Source organism: Sander lucioperca, chromosome 3 (assembly GCF_008315115.2).
Source record: "Sander lucioperca isolate FBNREF2018 chromosome 3, SLUC_FBN_1.2, whole genome shotgun sequence".
Taxonomy (NCBI): domain Eukaryota; kingdom Metazoa; phylum Chordata; class Actinopteri; order Perciformes; family Percidae; genus Sander; species Sander lucioperca.
In genome coordinates, this window is record NC_050175.1 from 1,636,319 (window position 1) to 1,656,114 (window position 19,796).

The following is a 19,796-nucleotide window of genomic DNA, read 5'->3' on the forward strand; positions in this document are numbered from 1 at the left end:
CAAGATTTGTTGGTTAACCATGCATTCTGATCTATGCAATGGACCGACCAACTAACCGCCAACAGACCTACACTGCCATCCCCAGAGCTAGGCTAAAACTGTCCACAGTGAAGTCTGTCTATTTGATGATATGAATGAACTGACTTCAGAAAGAAAATGAAAACAATCTCTTGTCTTTGTCTCTGTCAGGTGTGTCTCACTGAGTGCGAAGCTAAAGTCTCCCCAGCCTTCTCCTGGGACTTCTGTCGTAAGCTGCTGTCATCGCCAATCTTCTCTTTCACTGATACCCTGCGGAAAAGATCTCAGGAGGAGGTGGAGGCCCTGTTTCCTGAGGAGGAGCAAGTGGAAGGAGGACTACTGCTGCCCTTTGCAATGCAGAGGTTCGATCACGTGGCTCGGGCACTTGGGGTGGACCAGAAGGATCTGGGTGGCAAGGGTAGTCAGCTGAACACTGCCTACAATTCCCAGGAGGCCCTTTCTCTTGAGGATGAGAATGATGAGGAGGCAGGGCAGGAAGAAGGGGCTGCTGACATGGCAGCAAGAGGACAGAGTGATGTAGGGCTAAATGTCTCCAAGAGGTTCGGCGGCTTTGTCAAAGGCAGGCACGGCTACAGGAAGCAGATGTATCCAGGAAGATCGTACCAGAAGAGGTATGGCGGTTTTATTGGCATTCGGAAGTCAGCCCGCAAGTGGAACAACCAAAAACGTTTCAGCGAGTTGCTGAAACAGTATCTGGGGATGAGCACTAAGGCCACTGAGTTTAACAGCATGTCAGAGGACCTCACCCGACAAAATGAAGTCTAACAGAGTGCACCTTTACGCCACTGACATCAAACTATTTCCTGATGTATTTTCACTGATCATGTTTTGTATTTCATCGACATGTCAAAACTTAACTGGTGTCACCAAAGTTGACCTATTGAATCTAATAATAATAATAAGTAATTTACCAAAAAGTGAAAACTAAGCCCGTATTCTATAACTCCTATTGCAGGCCTCTTTGTCTCAGGACATAAGAATTGCCGTTTTTGTTTTCCATCCCTTTTAAATATGATACAAACAATTTTCCTGTAATTATGAGAACTTCTTCTATAAACCGAATCACAGTGATGTCGCACCAACACAACAATCACTTCCGGGTAGACAAATGGCAATTTATTTGAATTGCATAGGTAGGCCTATGTGAAATCAACAAACTCTTTTTTTATTTCTGTTGTCATTTTCAGCTGTTACTGTAACGTTTGAAGATTTATAGTTAACCATGTTGATCTGACCTAGCTATCTGACGTTTCTGCTTATTTGTGCTTATTTTCTGTACTGTGTTGCTTTGCTAGCGTCTTTGATAAACCAAATCTAGCATTACGAACAGCAACATCTCACAGCTGGTCGGACTAAGTGCTGCTTTTGGGTGGTATCCTTTTCTTTAGTCTGTGGCCGACAGGTAAATTAGGTCTCATGAAAGCATCAAACATGCATTTTAGATGAATGAGATGAGAGTATATCCACTTGTTCCTCGTCCCCGTTTGCTCAGCGCCGTTAAATTGTATATTAAACGGGATGCAGGAGTTTTCTACCCGGAAGTTATTGGAAACAAACATCGTGATTGGGTCTATACATTCTCAAGTAGCTGAACCCTCCAGTAGAAAATTTGGGCCCCCTAAAAACTGCTCCTTCTGAGCTGTGAGACTATAATTCCTTGCATCGTCCAGGGCCCCTGTCCAGCTCTGGGCACCCTGAGTCAATCAGACCTCCCATTCGGTGCCCCTTGTGGGATGTAACAGTTGAATGATCATGTTTCATTTGAGCTGCCCAAGCCCTTACCCTCATGAGCTTTGAAGTAAGCTCTCACTTTGGGAATTCTTAGTAGTCCTGCAGTGGTATGCAGTAAAATATAGGCTTTATTTTACTGTTTAATGGAATCTGCAAGATTAACGTTGGCAGAAATATTGCTTTTCAGATTCCATGTATTATATAGTATATTTTACCAATGAATTACTGCGCTGGGTCATTTGTAAAAAGTGCTAAATCTTCTTAGATTGAGGCCTCTAGCTTTGGTGGGTTACATTACTGTTGAAAGTGTGTAAGAAGTCTAGCATGACCGCTTTCTTTATTCACATCTTGTGGCAAAATGCAGAACTCTGTCTCTTTCAAAGGACAATACCAGTGTTTTTCATGTTTTGTCATTATGATTAGGGTAATGTCTGCAGTAATGTAAAGTAAATTATATGTGATTTGTGGTAAATAAATGAAAACATGCAAAAAGAAAGCTAAAAGTCATTGATATATCACTGTGCCAAAACACACCTGAGACAGGGCTACTGAGGCAGGTTTAATGAAAAGATCGCTCCTTCATTTTGGTGCAATGATGAAGTGACAGACTGCACAGCACTCAATATTCATGCATATACATTTATATGCTACTGATCTGTCTGCCAAACTGATGTTATGTACAAGTGAGCTTCATCTCTGATTGGCTCTTGTGTCCAGATGCCAGATTCCTGTATGTACAAACTATTTGGTATTTTTTCTTTCTTCAAACTGTAATGGTGTGAAAAGTTGCCCACTATGAGAACTTGTAAATAGCTACATTTAAACATGTCAATAAAAATAGTTTACTATTTCCTTCGTGGCTTGTTATGCAGCAACTGATTCTGCGTCTTGAGGTGTTTTGTTCTTAGTATTTACAGGACGGCCAGTAATGGGGGTGGGTTGCGCTTTTTATCTCTTTACTTCTCTTATTTACTTTTAGATTTTTTGGAATTACTATGCTTTTGTAGATCAGTTATAAGCCATTGATAAGAACAACATTGCTATGTGGTGTAATACTCCTATGGCTTGTGTTTGTCCTTCCTTATAGGTAATAAAGCAGTAATGAATGTTGGTAATCTGTAAATACATCTTTAACAATGGGTTCTCACACTGATCCATTTAGTCTGTATATATTAATGCCTTGCTCTTTTCCAGGAGGTCAGAGGTCAAATGGTCTGTTGGAGGGGCCACCTGATAAACTAAAGAGCTAAAAAGTCACATTTTTCACAACCAGGTAGCACCACAATGTGTTTTTATTAATGGCGTAGAACTGCATCTATAAACCACCAGTTAAGTATGAAGCCATTAGTTACAGCCGCTTTATAAAAACTTAAAGATTTATTGGAAAATGCTACAATTTTTGTAAATTAATTAAACCCACTAAAAATGTGTTACTGCCATACAAATATAATGTCAAGAGAAATATGCCATGATGTACAAAATTCAAACCTTTGCTTCTCTCTTCTGTTGTAAGGGCACACGTGTGTGTGGCATGTTAACGTTAAAGCTGATAACGTTAAATTACAAATTGGCAGAGAATGCCTGGGCTCATTTTTTAAAATCCCTATAAAATATTATATTGTGTCCAGGTCAAATACACTGGTGCTCCAGCGGGCTTCTGGCGCCCCTTAGTGGTCGTTCCTCTATGGCTCAGCTGCACATACATTTTGTGTCTATTGCTTGCTATTCCCAACCAAGGGGGTAAGCTTCGCTTCAGAGCCATCCTTCACTGGTGGTCTCCGTCCAGAGAAAGGATGTAGGTCCAGAGCAACGGGATCTGTTGGTCCATTCTTATATACTGTCTATGTTCCCAACCTAATGTTAGGACACAGTTATTTTGAATCCCAACACAATTATTTCAGCTTCCCCAAATGCAGAAACATAGTATTGGGGAAATTCATGACCGTAACCTATCAAAGTTAAATCGGGCTAGTCAACTAATGAGTCCCTAACTAGATAGGTCAGTAAATAATAAAACAATAAAACGCTTCCACAGGCAGGAGGATTTTATTTTTAGACCGGAAGTGCCAGTTGTGGTTGTAGCTAGTTTGACATTGGTACTGACTGCTGTACCCAAACAAGACTGTAACTCAGTCACTGGTATTGACTTCAGTCCTTAGATTATCACAGTGTCTGGACTTGGCTGATTCGGTGAGTTTAATGTCGCTCTAAACAATGAAGGAAGCGCCAGGGAAAATGTTTCTTAACACGGTTGACGTTTAGCTAACGTTACTGGTAAATAATCAACATCTATGGCTAGCTAGCTTTTCGATAGCCTAAGCTATGTACGCTAATTTAGCTACCAGTAACGTTAACGCTAACGCTAACTTTAATCATAGGAGCTCAAAAAACATGTCAAGAAATTTTACAAAACTTAACGAATGTACAGGTTAGCTAACGTCAAGACGTTTTACCTCTAAGATAAAGTTCAGGATAATTTACAGAGATAACGTACTGTAAGCTAGTTGCTGCTAAAGTGATAGCTAACTAACGTTAACGTTACATGATTAACTTAGAGCTAACATGTAATATAATTGTGACATCTCAAGGACTAAGTTAACCATGCTGGCTTGCCAGGCCCCGTCTTCGTTGCAAAGTGTTAAATGCTGTATTTAACCTGCGAGCTAACGTTAAATACAACAACTTGATATACAGCATACGTAACTGAATTAAGAACTCCATAAACTTACATCTTCATGTAACCTTATACAAATTACATAGTGACGTTTGCAGTGTCGACAATTTAACCTAGCTAGCTACCTTATAATAACCTTACATTCTTGAATACACGACCCGTATGTGAGACTGTGCATTTGTTTGTGTGTTTGTGACTGAAGAAAGCACAGCTATGTGCAGCTGTGTGCGGAGCTCCAGGGCTCTGTCCCCTGTTCTGCTCCCCAGGCTGCTGCTTCCTCAGACGGGGTACAAATTGGCCGGCAGGGGACTCTGGACCTCCCCGCACTGTATGGCTGTCAGTGTAGACTCCCAGCTGCTCCCACTGCCCAGCCAGGCCCGCGTTGTGATCTGTGGAGGAGGTATTATGGGAACATCAGTAGCTTTCCACCTTGCCAAACTGGGCTGGACAGATATAGTGCTGCTGGAGCAGGGCAGGTGAGATACATGCCTGTAGTTTCATTTGTTGGGGATGTTTGAAGTTTAAGTGGAGGTGGGGGGGGGTCAGTGGCGTGTTTAGACTTTCGTGGGTGGGGAGGCCCAAGTGGGACACTCACTTATGTAGGGTTGGTATAGTAAGTAAATATGCACATGGGGGTGGCATTCATATACCATTTCTCATATCTACTTTAATTAGGCCTACTAACATTACAGTGTCTTACAGTTTCTTACCTTCCTGTGTTTAACATGTTTATTTAAAAGATATTGCAGGGATATGGAATATAGACAGTTTCTACATTCAGAGGCAATAGAGGATTAGTAAAAAGAGTTGTTGATTGGATAATGTTCTGCTAATGCTGTATTGCCTGTCCTGTTATCTTGTTGGCAGGCTTGGTGCAGGAACAACCAGACTGTGTGCTGGCATTGTCAGTGTGGCCAAGCCTATTTCCATAGAGTGTCAAATGGCAAACTACTCCAATAGTCTTTATCTGCAGCTGGAGGAAGAGACTGGGATCAAAACAGGTCAGCCACTTTGACATGTTCCGCTTTCACTCATATTTAACTTATCCTGCTGCTATTCATGAAGACAGAGGTTCACTATATAACTCATATTAGATAGATAGATAGATAGATAGATAGATATTTTATTGATCCCCAAGGGGAAATTCATATTATTATCCTTGCTGCAAATAAATTGCCTAAACATTTTCCAGATGCATATAACTACCTGTTCATTATCTAATTTAACTATTTGTTAATCTATTTTACTACCATTTGAACCTTTATCCCTAGAGGATATAGAGGTGTGCAGTGCATCATTTTCAGACAATGAAGCAAACTACTCATAGCATTGTTTTTCATTACAGTCATTTTTACAGTAATGCAGTTAAAACATTTGCATGAGGCATGCGCTACTAGCCATTTCTTATAGAAGTCCAAGACATCTTTTGTTGTGCCTACTTACCATATGTTTTGGCCTTTTCCAAAGCTAGAATGATAATTCCCTTTAGTTTGAGGTTTATTATCATTTTGGCTTTATTTTTTTAAGTAGAGTATTTGAGTGGGGAAGAGCCTTGAGTAGTTTGAGACCTGCTGAGTCACATAATATGTGGTTTGGTGTGTTTGTATGTAGAGCTGGGCAATATATTGATATTATATCGATATCGTGATATGAGACTAAATATCGTCTTAGATTTTGGATATCGTAATATTGTAATATGGCATAAGTGTTATATTTTCCTGGTTTTAAAGGCTGCATTACAGTAAAGTGATGTTATTTTCTGAACTTACCAGACTGTTGTAACTGTTCTATTATTTGCCTTTAACCACTCAGTCATTATATCCACATCACTGATGATTATTGATCTAAAATCTCATTGTGTAAATATTTTGTGAAAGCACCAATAGTCAACACTACAATATCGTTGCGGAATCGATATTGAGGTATTTGGTCAAAAATGTTGTGATATTTGATTTTCTCTATATCGCCCAACCCTATTTGTATGTGTGTTTCAGGTTATGTGAACACTGGATCTCTGTGTCTGGCCCAAAATCAGGATCGCTTCCTCTCTCTGAAGCGCCTGGCATCCCGACTAAAGTAAGACCCTAAAACCTCAAGTCAATATTTAGTAGAGTTACCTTTGGCAGTATTAACTGCTTGTGGATGAGACAGCTTTGCACATGGGGACGCAGAAACTTTTCTCACACTTCTTTACAAAACTGCTCAAGCTCTGTTCTGTTGCAAAAGGACTTTGAGTAAACACCAATTCTCAAGTCTAGCCACAAATGCTTGACTTAATTAAGGTCTTGACTCTGACTTGGCCACTCCAGGACATACAAACGTTTTGCCTGGTGGTGGCATAATGCTGCAAGAATACTTTTTTTCTTTGACTGGACAATTGTATTGCTGGTAGAAAAACATCTACACACTGAGCTGAATAATCCTGTCTTCACATAAAAATGTAAAATAATGACAGCTGTCATTTTTTTAAAATTATATTGTATGTTTATGTTACACAGCCCACATCACCGATCTGATCATATATTCAAATGAGTCAGAGTTCTGGAACCCGTTTAGATATGCATGGCCTTTTATAGTTTAACATCTGTATTAGTATAAGTCCTTCATCTTTATCTCTATTCCTAGGGTTATGGGGATCAGCTGTAACATCATTAAGCCCAAAGAGGTGGCCAAACTTCACCCTCTTGTTAACATTCATGACCTGGTGGGGGCACTCCACCTCCCTGCAGACGCTGTGGTGTCTCCACCTGATGTTAACCATGCCCTAGCTGTGGCTGCGGCTGGAAGAGGTAACTCACAACTTGCCTTTGATTGAGCATTAATGGACAATTATAACTAATGTCTTTCTGTGTTTGCCTCCTCCTACATCTCCTTGTCTTTCTCATCCTATCCAGGGGTTCAGATCCTGGAGCGAACCACTGTTCAGCAGGTTCTGGTGGAGAAGGGTCAAGTGACGGCGGTCGAGACTGATCGTGGCTCCATCGAGTGTGAATATTTTGTCAACTGTGCTGGACAGGTAAACCTCGGAGTGGGATACAAATCTGGGAGTATTAGCAATATCAGTGCTAACTTAGATCGATGAATTAATGAGGGAAATCCTTTGTAAGCATTTAGGAATGTATTCTTTATTCCTGCCTTAGTTTAACAAAAATCTTCGTCTGATTCTTGCCTACATTATGCTAATAGATAAACACAGTATGACTAAACAAATTGAGAGGATTTACAGACCAGAATGCAGAGTCTCCCACAGGGAATTAGTTGTGTATTATTTCTTACGACGTTAGTGGAATCATTGCCAGTTTAATGGCTGAGGGGACAATTTTAGTCAATAGTTTTGAGTTTGAGTCCCTACTCTAAATAGCTAATCTTATTTGGTATGTTTGGCACTTGGCACAATATACACAATATGGGGCACAATATACCTGCTGTCTCTGCTCTAGTGGGCTTACGAGCTGGGCCAGGCTAGTGAGACGAAGGTGTCGGTTCCTCTTCATGGCTGTGAACACTTCTACCTCCTCACCAAACCTCTCCAGGAGCCACTTCCACCCAGCACGCCAGGTCTCACACATTTAACACACGAGAAAAGTAACTTTTTAGACCTCTGCGCCAGCAAATTGCAATCACTTTTACAGTTTTGTCAGCTAAATATAATGCCAGTATATTACTGCAACAAGCGTCTCCCAGCCTGACCCCTAGTTTTCTCTTCAAAGATAAAGTTCCTAGTTAACACCCAGGGACACAAGATCTGCTCTGTGGTTGAAAGCCTTTATAGTTTGCACATTATTTTTTATAGCCAGCGTCTCAGTTTAATGAGTAGTTTTATCATCATTACAGTGGAGTGTATGTCAGTGCAAGTAATGTTGCATTTATAGACTGGAGAAGGAAAACTTCTTGAAATACACCATAAAACTTAACTTCCCTTGATTCTTGTGACTGCATGTTGAATAAGTGTGTGTTTGTGAGAGAGAGGATAGAAGGTGTGCCTATAGTTAAATGTATTGAATTGAATGTCTTCCTTACTGTGAAATAATTTAGCCGCTTGGCCCCTTGTATTGATTGATAATATACATGTGAAATCAAAGTCATTATTTACCGTCAAAGTAAATTTTTCTGCATGTTCATGCCTGTTACATGAGGTTACAAGCCCAGAGGAGGTGATCTTACTGAGCCTGTGTCTTGTCTCCAGTGGTGATGGATATGGACGGCAGATTATATGCACGGCCATGGCAGGGAGGCCTTCTGTCAGGGGGCTTCGAGAAGAACCCCAAACCCATCTTTACTGAGGGCCGCAACCAGCTGGAGATCCAGAACATGCAGGAGGACTGGGACCACTTTGGTAATGGAGGGAAGGAGGGATGGGAGGCTGAGTTGGGAGGGAGGAAGATAGCTTTAAATCATAATTAAATTCAAGTTATCAAAAGGCAGACAGTTGACATCAGTTGATCCACTCATCTGTCGGTAATGTAGCACAGACACAAGGTGTGTTTTGTTTTGCATGACGGTAGGGTGTCTCAGTTGTACTTTACTGATGTGAGTGAAGTCATTTACTCAAACATTTGCAGTTGTTTCCCAAAGAGTCCAAAGAACAATGTAGTTGCAGAGTACTTCTTAAATGTTTGTGAAGAATCAGGTCATTGTTTGATTGTTTCCCCGTCTTCCCTGGCATCGTTCCAAGAATGTTTGCGTCCAAACTGATGCATTTGTAATTGACTCAACACACTACTTCATATTCCAGTCCTATAGGTGGCACTGTTACAGCTACAGAAATTCACCAAAAACGGAGAAGAAGAGGCGGAGCATGCGCGTAAAGCTTGCGCGCTGTATACAGACAGACAGTAGAAGAAGAAACCAAACAGCCCTAGTAACCCTAATAGGCTCAATATCTTCTCCAGCAGGAACACAAGCATGTAGTCCGCCATTGTTGTTGTTATGAGACGTCGTCGCGGGGTAAGAGGTCGAGGGGTGTGGTGATGACATCATCGATACACAAGTATGCAGCTTCGCCGTCCAAACGAAGACACAAGGGCGCCATTTTCGAATTTTTTCACCCTGAGACCAGGTTTAAAAAAAGTGCGTCTTCAGGCAGTGTGTTTACAGGATTTGTTTGGACGATCGGCCGAAACTATGCAAAACGTGTGCGTTTACACCAAAAAGCATCTCCGTGTGGATGGCCCCCGACTGAGCATCTCTATTTTAGGCTATTCTATTTTTAGCCCAATGTAATTCCTGTACTGATGACCCCAGATTTCTTTCCATTGCATTTCGGATATTTTTTTGTAAGTTTAAAGTCATAGTGTTCTTGTTAATTTAGCTGTAAGCAATGTCAGTTCAAAGTACATCTCAGACATGTAAACACACACACCTGTCTTTTGGCCTTGGCATTGTGATCTGTAATCTGAGATCCCTCATGCATCTTGACCGTTGTCATAAAGACATCCCCATATCACCACCCAGGCTTGAAGTGAAGCAAGGCAGAGAGTCAAACTAATCTGTCACTGGGCGTTGTAATTATAGTTCTTTTTCACATGACCAAATATTTGTTTATTGTATTTTAAAAGTAGTACTTGAAAAAAAGAATGTGTCGCAAGAATATATATGAATGAAATACAGTATATTGGACTGGCCACCACTCACCTCCTGTCAATAATGATTTTGCTACTTGAAGGCATGAATGGAAAAAAGTCTTTAGAGTTTACCCTTTTATCATGTTGGTTCACAATTTTGTGATTAAAAACATGAAAACAAGTTAAAGATCTTAGTGCTGCTTTTTGCAATTTATCAATTAGAGTCCCTCACATCTTCCACTTTCTACTGGCAGTGTGGTTTTACATTGTACTGCCACATTTGACCCACTGGGTCAGCTTTCGTGTTGGAAAACCTCAGGTGGTGGTTGGGAAAAGGAAATTACAGTGATTAGAGTGTTTGTTTGGTTTTTCAGTTATTTCAAATGAAAAAACATACAGAGGGTTCAGGGAAACAAGTAGAAGCCTAGTTTATGTGGGAGGAAGCAGTTGGGTTTATGGGAAATGTGGCTTTAAATGCTGACAAATAATAAGACTGACTGGCATTGCTTTAGTTCAACAGTTGTCTTGATCATAGTGTAATTTGTTAATGATAATTATAGAAAAGGATTACTGATTTGACAATGCAATATATTGATGTGTACATAACACCTTTTTAAAGAAGGTCTTGAAAGAGATTGTATATAAACCTTTTGACTTCTACCTCCAGAGCCAATGCTCAGTGCTTTGCTGAGGAGAATGCCGAGTCTTGAATCAGCTGAGATCCATCAGCTGGTCAACTGTCCGGAGTCCTTCACCCCTGATATGCGCTGCCTGATGGGGGAGACACCGGGTATCTCTGGCTACTACGTGCTGGCAGGGATGAACTCCTCTGGCCTGTCCTTTGCTGGAGGAGCTGGCAAGTAAGCATGGGTAAAACTGTATTTGCTAGAACATAGCCTACGGTATTTGTGAGGACAAACATTAGCAAATGGTCTTGAAGACTAGACTGCACTGTATTCTGCACCTGGATACATTATTTAGGAGGGTGTCTGAAATGTATTTTACTTTGAAAATAATTCAGCCTCAGTTTAGTAATTTCAGTGATCAGCTATTTGATCTGAATATGCTGTGATTGCAATACAATAAAGCACAAATGGCATGTTTTGTGGTTTGGTATTCAGGTACTTGGCAGAGTGGATGACCTATGGTTACCCCACTGCCAATGTGTGGCCACTGGACATCAAGCGCTTTGGCAACCTGCAGAGCAGCCGAACCTTCCTGCGACACAGAGTAATGGAGGTCATGCGTGAGTAGTGAGCTCTTGTTACAGTTTATATGTGTGGTGCGTCTTAAAACACCACTCACATGGCCATATGTACATTTCAAGAGGTATTGATCACAAATTGTTCCTCTTGTTCATACTGGCAATAAAGAGATCCAATCCTAGCAAGATTCCAATGTAAGTGATAGGAGATAAAATCCACATTCCTCGTTCTGTGCAAAAATGCACGCTAAAGTTCAGTTGAAGAAAATATGTCTAGGTCAGACAAAACTAGTGGGTACCTTCCAAAGTTATGGTCTTTTTTAGTAGGGTTGTCACGATTCTTCAAATCCTCGATTTGATTACATTTTCGATTCTAAGGTCATGGTTCGATTCTCGATTTTTGCATAAATTTTTTTTAAAGCACAGGTTGCTATGCCATTTTTAGACTACACTTGTATGCAATATAATATCTGACCTTTGTTCGCAATGTACCACACTACATTGTCAAATTTAAAACATTTATTAACAACATAATGTAACCCTAACCCTAACTTACTATGTATATCTTCAGTCAATTGGAAACTTGACAATTTGTCAATAAAGTAAAAAGAAAAAAAAAAGTTTGCCGACAATGCTGAGGGCAGACGCGTCGCAGCAGGTGTTTGGTGTTTTAAGCCCCCACTGTTGTGCCTGGAAGGCATTAGGATTAGGCAATGGTTAGGGTTAGGTGCCTTGAAGACGACAGTCGCAGCGCTGCCTTGAAGGCTTGGTTGGGGGCTTAAAACACCATCGAGCCAGCAAAGCGGTCTTAGCAGACAGAGAGCAGAGAGGGCGACTCGGCAGTCCGCTAACTTGTTGCTCTCTCTGCTGTTACACACCAACCAGACGGCCGTAAAGCCAGTCGGACTGATCAGTCGGGTCCCCGAGGTCCAAAAAAATGCCTCAAAACCCACTGAGGCGACGCCGACTTGTGCGTACGCTCTGCGCGTGCGTGAGACGTAATACGTCTCCATAGCAGCAGGCGGTGCTTCCATGGATGTATTAAGAGAACGCTTCTCTGTATTGTTTCCCAGAAAATGAAAACCGGCAGCTGATAGGACGAACGCGTCACGTGGTTCTTTTTTCTCCGAAAATTCACAGCCAGACTGTCATGGCGGCTCGTTCAGAATACGATCTCATATTGTACTAAAATAGTTCACTGAAACGTGTTTCTGAAAACATTTTAAGAGAGAAATAGGCCGTGCAGTTGCTGAATCTGTCTTCATTTCAGATCAACAAAGGTCAGTTTAAAAGATTTTTGTCAGATTTTGAGAGACTCATCCGCTCGCCATTTCCGAGTGAGTCCCAACTGCCCTGTCTCTGCCTGAGCACGTCGGGTCGGCCAAAATAAAGGCCGATAGCTCCCCCGACGGACGACGGCACTGAACACACCGAACAGACTCGAGTCACTGACCTTGTCAGACTGTCAGACGGCCGATAATCAGGTTGGTGTGTCAGCGCCCTAAAGGTTCAGACACACGAGGCCGAGTGACTCGAGTCTGTTCGGTGTGTTCCGTGCCGTCGTCCGTCGGGGGAGCTGTCGGCGTTCATTTTGGCCGATTTGACTTGTTGAATCGGCGGGGCGGGCACTGCCGGCAGAAAAATATAAAATATATTTTAACCAAAAAAACTACAGCCTTCATTTCTATTGTGATTGGTTAACAACAGCATAGAGTGGTGAAGGTGTAGGTCAAGATGAGCAGCACCACCTGCACAATTAACACTCTATACTGTAAGTCACAAATTCATAATAATAGAGTTTCCACCACCTTAAAGGTAGTTAAATATTATGGTGATATCAAGATTTTTTTTCAGTTTTGCTTCGTTATGATTATGTCTGTGCTTCCAACATGTCTGTGTGTGTTTGTGTCCAGCCCTGCTGTACGAACTAAAAGTTCCTCGCTGGGACTTTCAGACTGGGCGTCAGCTGCGCACCAGCCCTCTGTATGACCGCCTGGACACCCAGGGAGCTCGCTGGATGGAGAAACATGGGTTTGAAAGGCCCAAATACTTCGTTCCTCCAGGAAAAGGTGCAGATTACTCACCAGCAACACGCTACATTCTCTTTATCCTGAAGTCTTCAGTAAGCCTCGAGAATCCAAGTGATTTAAAAAAAACTGATGTGTGCGTGTAGATTTGCTGTCTCTGGACCAGAGTAAGACCTTCTACAAGCCAGACTGGTTTGACATTGTTGGAGAAGAAGTGAAATGCTGCAAAGAAGCCGTCTGTGTCATCGACATGTCCTCCTTCACCAAGTTTGAACTGACTGTAAGTCACGGTCCACTATGGACAACTTATAGTGGTTAATAAACACTGAATCACATAAGGCGGAAAACTGCTGCTGCACTTCCCTCTTTGTAGGTTCAGGCCTCTAACCATACATTGCTCATTTGGTCACACCTAGTGAGTGATGTCAGCATGTGTTTTCCATCAGTGTAACTTAATCTGTGCCAAAAATTGGCAAAATATCATTTAAATGGCAGATTATGCAATTCTTTCTTTCTTTCAACTGGGAGCCACTGATGCAGCAGTTATGTATTCAGTCCATGAGTACTGCACCCACTGTGGTGAAGCAATTTAAGTTGAACCTTGTGGTTTGTCCTGATGTCCCAGTCAACAAAGGACCAGGCCCTGGACCTGCTGCAACATCTGTGTGCCAACGACCTGGATGTTCCTGTTGGACATATCGTCCACACTGGCATGCTGAATGAGAGGGGAGGCTATGAGAACGACTGCAGCGTGGCCCGCCTCAGCAAGAACAGGTTTGTAACACCTAGGCAAATAATACTGCAGACATGCAGTTGACCATTTAAAACAACTCGCATTTCTCTCCCTTCTCCAGCTTCTTCATCGTCTCTCCGACAGACCAGCAGGTCCACTGTTGGTCCTGGATAAAGAAACACATGCCCAATGACCCAGACCTGCACCTAGAGGATGTCAGCTGGAAGTACACTGGTAAGCACACAGCACCATTGTTGAGGTCTTTCCTTGTTGATGTCGCCATCTAGTGCCCACACAATAATATTAAAGGGTGGAAGCAATGCACCAGTATAAAAGGCCAGCAGTATCCTACATCCACTTTCTGTTCTTCACCCAGTTATTTAAGTGGCCTGATATTGGGTTCAGTGTTAAAATCAGACACTAGGGGGGCCAAGGAGGTGGTTAATTAAATGTCCAAAATCTAATTTGTATATGTGTGATGTAATTACCTTTACTATCCTGAAATGTGAATAATAGGTCTACTTGCTATCTTTTATATGCAAGTTAAAAACACCAACTGAGGAGCTCTATCCTAAAACTTACCCATGGCATTGTACAGTATGGCCCTATGATAATGATCAAAATATTCATTGATGCTGATATTCATTTCCTAAAAAGTTACAAATAGAATAAGCTCAAGTTTTGATAAAAAATTATGAAGACACACTATCTGTTCTGTATTTTAAGACTTAACTCCTTAACTACTCCTGGCCATGTTCTAGGGGAATAGCTAGTAAACACAAAGGAAGCCATGCTTTAAACTAGGGCTGTCCAATCTATTTTTTATTTTTTTTATCGCCATCCCAATATTAACTGGCGCAATACACATATCGCATAAGGCTGCAACATATCGCAAAAGACACTGAGATTTTTTTAGCAGTAGAAAACTGCACTTTTTTCAGTGGTGCCTTTTATATTCAATTCAATGTTCAATTTGTTCTATAAAAGAATGTTGGAAGTGATTTCCTTTTTATTTGTTTTAAATTCCAAAAGCAATTGTTAAATTCAACAAGCAATTGTTGTGTTTTAGCAGAATACTGAAAGCAGCAGAAATGAGTACACTTCAATATCTGTTTATTTATAGCAAGTAATATCGTTATCGCCATATTCAACAACGTTATGGTATATCGCATATTTCTCTCATATTGTGCAGCCCTACTTTAAACAGATACTATTATTATGAGTTATTGTATTAACATTAATTGTGAACTGAGTCAGGGAAGCTGTAGGATGAAAGTACCAAACTCAAGCCGAACGTTGTTAGCCAGATGGTCTTTCTAGAGTGTTTATAATTTTGATTCTTGACCCACAGCTTTAAATCTGATTGGACCTCGTGCAATGGATGTTCTGGCTGAACTGTCATATGTTTCCATGACACCTGACCATTTCCCCTCCATGTTCTGTAAGGTAGGAAACAAAATCTAGTTTAAATGGACATTAATAGAGCACAAGCACCTGTTTATACATGGTTATTTACCCTACATTGACAAGAATGGTATTTAACTTTGTGTGTGTGTGTGTGTGTGTGTGTTTACAGGAGATGAGTGTTGGCTATGCCAATGGGATCAGAGTGATGAGTATGACTCACACTGGAGAACCAGGTTTCATGCTCTACATGCCTATAGAGGTGCGTCCTGCTCACATCTGCACACACAAAACAAATATGTAGTTTATTTTATTTTACCTTTATTTTACCAGGGAGAAAATCACATTGAGATTAAAATCTCTGGTGAGCCCTGGCCAAGAAGGCAGCACATACAAATACACTTTAACATACAACAAATAACAGACAGACAGGGATGGACAGCAATAATAAATAAGAAATAAAAACAGAAAATCACATTTTAAAACAAGTGCAAACATGTTGATATATTTGATGAATTTGACTTGAATTCAGTATGTGAAATAAAAACCTGCAATTTTAGCTGATTTTGTAACTCATTCCATGAAGTTGGAGCACTGTAACAAAAAGCAGTTTTTCCAAACTCTGTTTTAGTTTGTGGAACATCATACAGTACGTATCTACTTGATCTTAGATTATGTTCTGATCTACTAGATGTTAAGAGTGTAGTTAAATATGAAGGAGTGTGTCCAGTTATTGATTTATTCACAAAGGTCAACCAATGTTTGAGCCTTCTTGTGTTGAGTGAGGGCCAACCTATTAAATACCATTTCATACAATACACAATGATGGGTAGAGTACTTAGCATGGGTTATAAATCTCAGTGCTGAATGATACACAGAATCCAAAGATTTCAACAGGGACGTTGTGGAGTGTCTGTAAAATACATCTCCGTAGTCTAAAATTGGCAAGAAGGTAGATTCAACCAACTTTTTCTTGACTTTCTGTGTGAAGCAGGAACTGTTTCTGAAGTAAAAGCCCAACTTTAATTTCGATTTAGTGATTAACTGCTCAATATGCAATTTAAAAGACATGTCTTTCTCCAATATAAATCCCAGGTATTTGTACGAGGGAACTAGTTCTATTGGCCTGCCCTGTAATGTGTGGAGATGAGGCAGGAAAGGTCCATGCTTACGGGTTCTGTTAAAAAACAAATATGTATCCAGTCACCATTCCACAGGATGGTTGGTGAAGTGGTAGTAAAGTAGTTTTCAGTACCATAGACTGTATGTAAAGATGAAGGACGCGTCTCCACTTCCTCTCAAAGTACAAAAGTGAAGCCAAAATATCCCGGATACGGGCGCTTCCATCTTGTAGTTTTGGAACCAGAGCCTGGGCAGTAGTGATCGGGCGGTGGAGCAGCGGTGTCAAAGTCCCGCCCATACACCCGCCCAACCATTCGCGATTCAATCACAGCTGTCAATCATGACGTTTTCCCCAGTTTTATAGCATCAAATAATTAATAAAAACTAAACTTATCAGAAAAATTAACACTTGAACAAACATCAGCATGATAAGAACTACCTAAATTACGGAAATCATCTTTGGGAAAAATATATTTGACGTGTACTTTGATCTTTTAGTTTGGCCCATGTCCCATCAGCTAACAAGGTAGGGGGCGGGGTTTATGACCTATATTGCAGCCAGCCAGCAGGGGGCGATCCAGATGTTTTGTCTTCAGTCATACAGTCTATGCATCAACCTCTGTACAGTACATCACATCTAACATTAGTCTTTCCCTCTGCTCTCCACAGTATGCACTGCATGTGTACAACGAGGTGATGTCAGTGGGTCAGAAGTATGGGATTCGTAACTCCGGGTACTACGCGCTGCGCAGCCTACGCATAGAGAAATTCTTTGCCTTCTGGGGTCAGGACCTTGATGCTTTCACTACCCCGCTGGAGTGTGGACGGGAGTTCAGGGTTAAATTTGACAAGGTCTGTTGCCATTTCAGTGTGTAAACACATCAAACTGTATGATATCAGCCAGTGGGGGTTCTGACTGCTGCTTTCTGGTTCTGGGTTACAAAAAGCCTTTTATTTGGTAACAGCAGTCCTTGCATTGTATTTCTGTTTATTACATTATTACACTATGACTTAGCCAAACTGATTTACAATTGAAGCTCTTGCTTAAATTTTGCACTTTATTTTTTACTTCATAACGGTTGGAAGATGAGAGACTATTAAAAGGTACTATGCCATCTGCCTTGCTAAAACCTAAAACATCAGTGTTATAATCTTTGCGTAGAGATATGATTGTCACCAAGCTGCACTTGCAGACACAACAGGTGGCACTTTACACCAGCAGTGGTAAAAGTTTGTCAGAAAACAATGGAACAACAGGTGTGCTGTCTGCTGCACATATACAGTAATAATGTCAACACAGTATCAATGACTGGACCTCACAGTGTAAAATTGGTTTCACAGATTGCTTTCAGATGAGTCGATGTCTTTACTGTACAGTTTATCGAAGAAATGAAAAGTTCTTTCCTGTGCAGTGTTTGTAGATTTTTAATTGTTTGTAGACCATGTCCCGAAACACCTTTAACAGTGCTCCTTCCTTTATCTTCCTACTTTCTCCTCTTCTCTTCGCTACTTTGCCCTTTTTCCTCTCTTTCACCCCCACTTTTTTCAATTTCCCACATTCGTCTTTCTTCACCTATATTTTCTGCCATGTCTTCCTTCTGGCTTGTCTTGTCTCTATGCCTCCATCAGGACACAGACTTCCTTGGTCGTGAGGCCTTGCTGCAGCAGCGTCAGGACGGTCCGTCTCGGCGATTTGTCATGCTGGTTCTAGAGGACCACGACACTGAGCTGGACCTGTGGCCGTGGTGGGGCGAGCCCATCTACCGTAACGGTCAGCTAGCTGGGACGACCACCAGCAGCGCCTACAGCTACACTCTGGAACGCCACGTCTGCCTTGGCTTTGTATCTCCGCCGCCAGGCCCAGAGGGGCTCCCCACACCCATCACCCCAGACTTCATCAACCGTGGGGACTATGAGGTGGACATTGCTGGCCAGCGCTACCCAGCCAAAGCCAAACTCTACCCCTTCAGCTCCCTCTTCGCCCAGCAAAAACGCCGCAAGGAAGACATGGAGTTAAGCAACCTCCAGGCGAAGTGATGCAGAGTGATAGAAAATGGAAGGCCTCGCTTTTGCCTCAGAAGGGGCTTCTGTGACACTCCTTCAGTTTTTCCAATCCACTACTGCAATTACCTTGCAGCGCCAATCTATCGTCCCCTTTCTAGTTCCTAATCTGAGGGCTGTATGCACAATCACTATTTGTCGATCTAGTATTTAACTTCCATGCTGCATCTCCCTCTTTTGAAAGTGCAATATTTAGGAGGCACCAGATGCTTGAGCTGTATCAAATACAGCAATACAACAATACACCTGTGTCAAATCAAATTCTGTCCTTGTTTTTCAGCCCTGCCCGGCTTCACACTCAAACACGTTCCACGGTTAACTGGAGCGGTCTGTGGTTAAGTGCCTTGGTCAAGGCAACATCAACAATATGTGTTGAGGACTCTTTAGCTTAGTTCACTGTAACCCACCCAGAAGGGATTTAGAGCGACTATCTTCTCCAGTAGTGTTCCAGTTTTGACACCGCACAGTCTGGAAGAGTTTGAAAGAAATGTCATTCAGTGCTAATGTGCAAAATGCCTACACAGTCAACGCAGTTGTTGACGTCGATGTCATTTTACAAATTAAAAATGTGCTGCTGTAAAGAATACGCGCAGTGTGATATAGAGAGCAATGTGGCCTAATTCAGATACGTTATACTGTCCACTACTATCATTGTCACTACATTATCCTCCCCAGTCAGGGGGAATAATCAGGAAGCCTGATATAATCATTAGTAAACCATTGTTTACACCTCTTCCGGTCCTGTTTAAAAGGCTTCCCAGGCTCTCCTTAATGCCTGAAAGTAAAGCAAAATGACCTTTTCCCCATTGATTGTCTTTATAATCTGCTGTCTTTATTCTGCTGTGTCAAGCTTGTGGTAATGTATTTACGGTAATGTTATTTATGTTTTGCTTTATGTTATGTATCACGCTGGTCATTTTGAAGCAGGGTTGCTCGTTTTGTTTGATTGATGTGTGTTGTTGAATGTGTGGCTGATGTTTAGGTGAGGTCAGGATGGGAACGCTGGGGCTGTCGTATTCCAAACATGTTGGTTGGAGTCCACAATATCTTCCATTGGCGATGTGATTTTTGCCTGATCCAGAGTTAAGATGTTTGTGTAAAGGAAGGACTTCATTGCGATCTGAAATAAAGCAATGTATTTTTGTATAGGTAGTGTGTATAAAATCTCTATTTTCAGTACTGCACCTTTTTTCTAGTCAATCAGCTTTAAGTCATATCAGCCATATGAATCATCGAT

General features: G+C 41.4%; 2 protein-coding genes and 1 long non-coding RNA gene across 4 annotated transcripts in view; all 3 read left to right on the top strand.

The window, feature by feature from the left end:
* pnoca (prepronociceptin a) overlaps positions 1–1,148 on the top strand; it is a 16,702-nt gene extending 15,554 nt beyond the window's left edge. The window contains exon 3 of the mRNA XM_031309508.2: positions 190–1,148. Within this exon, the coding sequence (XP_031165368.1) occupies positions 190–804 (615 nt within the window). The 3' untranslated portion in view covers positions 805–1,148. The remainder of the gene's footprint in view (positions 1–189) is intronic.
* Positions 1–2,622, top strand: part of LOC118494669 — a 14,509-nt gene extending 11,887 nt beyond the window's left edge. Inside the window, exon 3 of the long non-coding RNA XR_004896794.1 lies at positions 1,496–2,622. This is a non-coding gene — a long non-coding RNA (uncharacterized LOC118494669). The remainder of the gene's footprint in view (positions 1–1,495) is intronic.
* Positions 2,623–3,817: 1,195 nt separating this feature from the next.
* pdpr (pyruvate dehydrogenase phosphatase regulatory subunit) lies at positions 3,818–19,707 on the top strand. Of its 2 annotated transcripts, XM_031309536.2 has the most exons (18): positions 3,818–3,960; positions 4,647–4,920; positions 5,312–5,445; positions 6,439–6,520; positions 7,070–7,233; positions 7,339–7,460; positions 7,885–8,002; positions 8,631–8,780; positions 10,676–10,868; positions 11,130–11,254; positions 13,126–13,281; positions 13,386–13,519; positions 13,865–14,013; positions 14,094–14,206; positions 15,324–15,418; positions 15,549–15,638; positions 17,168–17,350; positions 18,128–18,535. In XM_031309536.2, the coding sequence occupies exons 2-18, from the start codon at positions 4,658–4,660 to the stop codon at positions 18,533–18,535; spliced, it is 2,679 nt and encodes an 892-aa protein (XP_031165396.1). In that variant the 5' UTR covers positions 3,818–3,960; positions 4,647–4,657. The 2 variants fall into 2 exon arrangements, with proteins under 2 accessions (XP_031165396.1, XP_031165405.1); XM_031309545.2 differs by lacking the exon at positions 3,818–3,960 and having other exon boundaries at positions 4,658–4,920; positions 18,128–19,707.
* Positions 19,708–19,796: the final 89 nt, after the last annotated feature.

Coding starts and splice junctions, on each gene's coding strand:
- pdpr (XM_031309536.2), top strand. CDS start 4,658: ATGTGCAGCTGTGTGCGGAGCTCCAGGGCTCTGTCCCCTGTTCTGCTC. Junction 7,234..7,338: donor TGTGGCTGCGGCTGGAAGAG/GTAACTCACAAC, acceptor CATCCTATCCAG/GGGTTCAGATCCTGGAGCGA. Junction 11,255..13,125: donor CAGAGTAATGGAGGTCATGC/GTGAGTAGTGAG, acceptor GTTTGTGTCCAG/CCCTGCTGTACGAACTAAAA.